At 51.3% G+C, this 5,591-nt stretch overlaps 1 protein-coding gene across 1 annotated transcript; it reads left to right on the top strand.

Moving 5' to 3' along the window:
- LOC101438915 (C-C motif chemokine 14) lies at positions 1 to 2,325 on the top strand. Its single transcript, XM_004449435.5, has 3 exons — positions 1 to 171; positions 1,612 to 1,726; positions 2,108 to 2,325. Exons 1-3 carry the CDS (start codon positions 96 to 98, stop codon positions 2,193 to 2,195), a joined length of 279 nt encoding a protein of 92 aa, XP_004449492.1. The 5' UTR covers positions 1 to 95; the 3' UTR covers positions 2,196 to 2,325.
- The last annotated feature ends 3,266 nt before the right edge of the window (positions 2,326 to 5,591 follow it).

The following is a 5,591-nucleotide window of genomic DNA, read 5'->3' as shown; positions in this document are numbered from 1 at the left end:
ATTTTACCACAACGATCATTTCTCATCATTCCTCACCCCAGGAGCCTCAGAACCTCCAGGCCAGCTCTGCTTCTGCAGTGGCCCCCAACAGGAGAATGACGTTCTCCGTGGCTGCCATCTCCTTCCTCATTGTCTCCATCACCCTCGGGTCCAAAATGGAATACTCCTCACGTGAGTCCAAGACCTTGATTCTTCCCGTCCTAGTTCTTGTGGGGAAATAAGCAGGAGCAGGTGCTGGGGAGGAGAGGTGGGGTAGAAAGAGGCTAGTATCTTATTAAACTGGCCTCAGCCTCGCACTTCGCCTCCAGGACAAGGAGCAGCCCGGCTTGCCTCCCCTCAGTTCATCCTGCTTTGGCATTAAACAAAGGGTGACCTGCCTCGTTGGGGGCACTGTCCCCAGGGAGAGTGAGGAGCAGTGTTTTCATGCACTGGCCTGGCCCCCTGAGATGAGGGCCCTTTTAGGCTTGTTTCTTAGGGTGAACTGACAGAAACCAAGACTATTCCTCACCCTTCACTTTTCCCTTGTTTCCTTTCTGGAACCTCGGGGAAATCAAAACATTGTTGAAATAGAGCTGGTCTAAAGTCAGTGGGAATCTGGACAGTCGGATTTGCCTCTCTGAAGAGTCATTTGTCAGCTCAGAGGAATAAAGTGGGGAGAGTCTGGGCCCGAATGGGTCTCGGGGACAGGGGTTTCCCTTTTTCCGTTCTTCGGCTGGTGAAGAGAGCGCCTAGAGGTGCTGCCCGCCGGGGAGGCCTCCTCTGTACAATGCTCATCGAAGGCGCCCCGTTACCCCGGCTTCCGCTCCTTGTTCAGTGCCCTTGGCCTGAGACGCCTTCCGGCTACCTCTGCAGCTCTGGGATGACTTCACTGTCACCCTCATGCGCCTGCTGGAACAGCCATGAATGTTCAGAATCGGAAGGTAGCTGGAAAGTCACTTAATCCAGTACTTTCACACGTTTTGGAAGCATGAAACCCTTTCTTCAAGCAATCTTACACAGAGGGCCAATATGTGAAGCAGAAAAGGGTACAATACCCAAGACCTACTCTTCAATGCTTCAGTCCCTCCAAGATGACCCCTGAACCCCCAGAGCCCCAGGAAGCCGAGTTTAAAAACTCCCGACCTCATTTACAAATGAGGAAACTGCAAAAAGAGAGGAGGTAAAGCAATCAAAGCAATTGTGGGCGCAAAGCCAGCAAGGGCAAGGATGGGTCCAAACCTGCGTCCTGCCCCCCACACCAGCCAGGGTCCCTGGGGCTGGTGTGGGCGCCCGACCCCCTCGGAAGGCTTTGGGGTCATGGGCGGGCTGGGGGCTGAGGGACCAGGCTCTGCACTCCCAAAGGACGGGTGGGTTCCCAATCTCTACCATGTCTCTAAATTCTCTGTTTGGAGCATCTTTCCTGGCATTGTGCTGGCAGGAAAGACTCTTCCCTAAAGGTCACAGCCAGTAGGGAGGGGTTGGGAAAGGGAAGAAGGGTGATCGCTGGTGAAGGGAGAAGGCAGAGAGGAGCAGAGGAGGAACGTGGAGAAGAGGAAGGGAGAAGAGGGGCCTGAGTTCTTAGAGCCCCTCCCTGGGCCCTTTGTTCCCAGCTTCCCCCCACTTTCTCCTCAGGAGGACCTTACCACCCTGCTGAGTGCTGCTTCTCCTACATTATCCGCAAGGTGCCGCGGGCCCAAGTGTCAAGTTATTTTGAGACGAGCAGTCAGTGCTCCAAGCCTGGAATTATGTAGGTGGCCCCCCTATACCACACAGGAGGGGGGAGGCGAGCGGGACCTGTGGGGGAGGGCGTGGAAGGGGACCCTAGAGGGCGCCTTCCACGTGCATCGACCCAGGGAGAGCAGCCGAGGGGCAGCCTGGGGCTTTCTGGCCTGGCTGGGAGCCAGGTGGGGGGGAGTCTGGCCCCATGAATGGAGAGGCATGGGGAGGGGGGAGGAGAAGGTAGGAAGCCCTTGCTGAGGGGCCCTGGGGGCCGGGGAGCTGGTCTCCGAGAGGAAGCTGACCGGTGCTCCTCTGAAAAAGGTGGGCGTGTGGGATTTGCCGAGGGAGGACGGGCTCTCTGCCCACCACTGCACCCTGGGTTGAGCGCCTTCTCCCTCTTGCTGCACAGCTTCATCACCAAAAAGGGATATCCCATCTGTGCCGACCCCAGCGCTGACTGGGTCCAAGACTACGTCCAGGACCTGAAGGAGAAATGAGTGGCCCAGGCGTGGTGGGAAAGGCCACAGCTCAGAGTCTGAAAGAGGCCAAGGGCATCCTCCTGCCCCAACGCCCAGCCCAGCCGCCCCTGGGAGCTTCCCTGTTGAATTAAAGACCTTGGTGCCCTTCCCTGTGCTCATTCATTTCTACTGCATTTACCCAGGGACCCTGGGAGCCCAGCGTGGGGGCCTGCCTTGCTCTGCAGAACTTTTACCAGCCCCTGGTGCAAAACATGGGTCAGGGCTGTGAGGGGGAGAAGGAAGCTGAGCCGAGAGCGAGAAGGAGGCTGAACGTAAAGGCCTCTTCCACAACTTTAACTACATATTTTCTTCACACAGTCTCTGTTCCAAACACCTTGCTAAGCAATCTGCATACATTATCTTATTTCAGCCTCACAAGTATAGAACCTAAGAATTACCATCTGGTTTTACAGACATCTCTTCATAAAGTCTTCTCTGTAACATTCCTAGTCCTTTGGTCTGGGCTTCCCTCAAGGCCTCTGTTCCCTGATCTTTGGGATAGGAATGATTCATGAACATATTTTATCCAATTGCTTCCCCTCCACTTACACAAACAAGGTTGTACTATATTGTTTTGCTCACATTTGCATCCCCTGCAAGGCCTAGCAGAAAGACTGGCCCATACCAGGTACTCGGGAAATAGATGGAGAGTGGATGGATGGATGGATGGATGGATGGATGGATGGATGGATGGATGGATGGATGGGTGGATGGATGGATGGATGGAATGAGACAGGAATCAAAAGTAGACATAGGTAGACTCCCAGAATAATACCCAAATCCATCTTCAGGGCTCAAGGAGGTGCTCAATGTACCTAGGCATTAAGCATGCCCAGTGCAGGACCTTACAGCCACACTTCTCTAACCTCCAGCCTTCCATGAACAAGAGCCGAGAGAAGAAGTAATGCTAAAACTACAACCAGGCTTCCTCAGACCACCTCACTTCCATAAACGGAGGTCAAGATTCACACCTCCCCTCCCCTCACGAAAAGCTGCAGTTTCATCATCACTAACTGCCTTGAGCCCTCCAGGACTAGCTGCGTTATGTCCTACTCTATTCATGAGCAGTCACGCCAGGCAGCGAGCGCCATCAGCACCCGCGGACTCCCTGCTCTGCCTGCCTTCAGCAGCTCTCAGTTCCTCAAATCCTCCTCCTATCCCTCTAAAGCTCGTGGTTCATCAATGGCAAAATCCCCCCTCTTCAGTCTCTTCTCTGAACATTGCCTTCCCCCTCTGGCTCAGAGGCACACCTGGCTCTGCCCTCAGCCGGCTTCCTAGGCAGCCTTCTCGAGCGCTGACGCCTTTAGCTCCCTCTGTGCCTGGCTCCTTGTGGTCACAGCCAGACTGTGGAGAGGGTTCCCGTGTTCCCCGTTTTACCTGGAGCCACAGCTGGTGAAGGGGACTCTCGGGGACCTCTGGAACTGGGCCACTGAGGGCTATGCAGCTCAGGGAAGGCATTTTGAATGGGATGGAATGGAGAGGGAGGGGAATTTTCCCAGAGCCAAGCATGGAAGGATGAAGTAGAAGTAGGGAGAGGGAAAAGCACAAGCAAAAAGCATAAACGAGTGAAAGGGTTCCCACGTGGGGGAACTGCACGTGGTTCCTTAAGGCTGAGACACAGGCAGGGCAGAAAGCAAAGAAAAGGGGAGATACCAGCTCACTCAGGAAGGAAACTGGATTCCAGGAGAGGAATTTTGCATTTTAATCTGAATGCCAAAGAAGTCTAAGCAGTGGAGTGACTGGTGAGGTTTGTATTTTAGGCAGAACACAGCAGTGTGGACAGAAATGGGAGGGAGGGAGACCAGGGAAGGGAGACTGGGTGGGGGCTGTTCACAATTTGATCTGGAGCGTGCGAGGGAGGAGCCAAGGCTCCACCGCAGCTGAGGGTTGCCGGGGAGGGGAGTCAAAACCGCAGGGTCCCTCCTCTGTCCCTTCTCCCCAGCTCCCAGGTCCCTTCCTCCACCGCCTCTGGAGCTCAGACCCAGCAACTGCAGAGGCCCACACAGCCACATTGCAAAAGACTAAGGTTTCCCCGGGATTTGCCTTGCCAAGCTGGTCTGCCCAGCGAACCCGTGCTGGGCTGTTTCAGGGATAGGCCATTCAGAAGGTTTGGGAAAATGGTGTGGCAGCCCTGCCCCACTCCGTGAAACTCATTCCTAAGGAAAGAGGCGTAAAAGCACTCTGTTGTGGGAGCAATAATAGAGATGGGCGTAAAGTTAAACATCATTAATTTCCATTACTGAGCACCAGCCACTTTCTTTGTGAATAGAGTGGTGGTGAAGAGCCAGGTTTTTGCATTAAACAGGCCCTGGGCTGAGTTCTGATTGCACTGTTAAGTAAATCACTAAATCTCTTAAAGCCTCAATTTTTTTTTTATTAGAGAAGCTGTGAACAATCATGTACATACAGGGGCCTCGATCTCTTACTTTGTAAAATGGAAGAAATATGACCCAATTTATTTTTTTTTATTAAAAATTTTTTTTATTTTATTTCAATTTGCATAGTCAACCGACAGACAGCACATGGAAGATCTGATCACAGTTACACAATGTATCAGACTGTTTTCAGCTGCACAGCCACTGACCCAACTAGGGCTCTACTGTTTCCCCTTTAACAAGAATGCTAGAAATAAAGCACTTGATCAAGGAGGTTGTATTAGTCAGAGTTCTCTAGGAAACAGAATCAACAGGAGACAATGTAAATATTATAAGAATTTTATAAGAATTGTCCAATGTGATTGTGGGGAAGGGAATTTCATAGAGCAGCTGCATATTAGGAACTCCGATGAAGATTCTTGATGAATTCCCTAGGAGAAGCTGACTGCCTGGAGTAGTGATGGGAATTCTCCCTGCTGCCTGCTGAACTCATCACTTCTTTAAGGTCTTCCATGGATAAGATGAACTGTTCCTCATTGTTGAAAGCAATCTCCTCAGTTGATCATAGAGGTAATCAACCATAGATGCGATCAACTTACTGATGATTCAAGTCCATGAAATATCTTTATGGTAACAATCAGGTCAGTGCTTGCTTGACCAAACAAACGGACACCATAACCTGGTCAAGTTGACACATAAACTTACCCAGCACACAGGTCATCTAGTTTTCTCCACCCGCAAATAGGATAAACACATGAAAACCTCTTGAAACACAAAGTGGAACACAAAGAAAAGCAAGAAAATGAATATATGGGAAATGATCCTTCCTAACCTGAAAATCAATTGCATTCATGCATTTTGAGAAGAAAGAGTTGATGGGCCAATTTGTCTTTTCTCTATTTCTATTACTCACACCCTCCCTGTACTTCGAAACAGTGTCCGTCTGTGACATTGGCATTGGGACATTGAATTCTCTTGGAATTCAGATACAGTCACTTTT

The sequence above is a fragment of the Dasypus novemcinctus genome, chromosome 21 (assembly GCF_030445035.2).
Source record: "Dasypus novemcinctus isolate mDasNov1 chromosome 21, mDasNov1.1.hap2, whole genome shotgun sequence".
In the NCBI taxonomy this organism is placed as follows: Eukaryota; Metazoa; Chordata; class Mammalia; order Cingulata; family Dasypodidae; genus Dasypus; species Dasypus novemcinctus.
The sequence above is the reverse complement of the archived record's forward strand: the minus strand, read 5'-3'. Positions and strand labels throughout refer to the sequence as shown.

Bases quoted from the DNA above. Each gene is read 5' to 3' on its own strand.
- LOC101438915 (XM_004449435.5), top strand. From the start codon at position 96: ATGACGTTCTCCGTGGCTGCCATCTCCTTCCTCATTGTCTCCATCACC. The intron at 172-1,611 runs GTGAGTCCAAGA...CTTTCTCCTCAG, and splicing joins CAAAATGGAATACTCCTCAC to GAGGACCTTACCACCCTGCT. The intron at 1,727-2,107 runs GTAGGTGGCCCC...CTTGCTGCACAG, and splicing joins TGCTCCAAGCCTGGAATTAT to CTTCATCACCAAAAAGGGAT.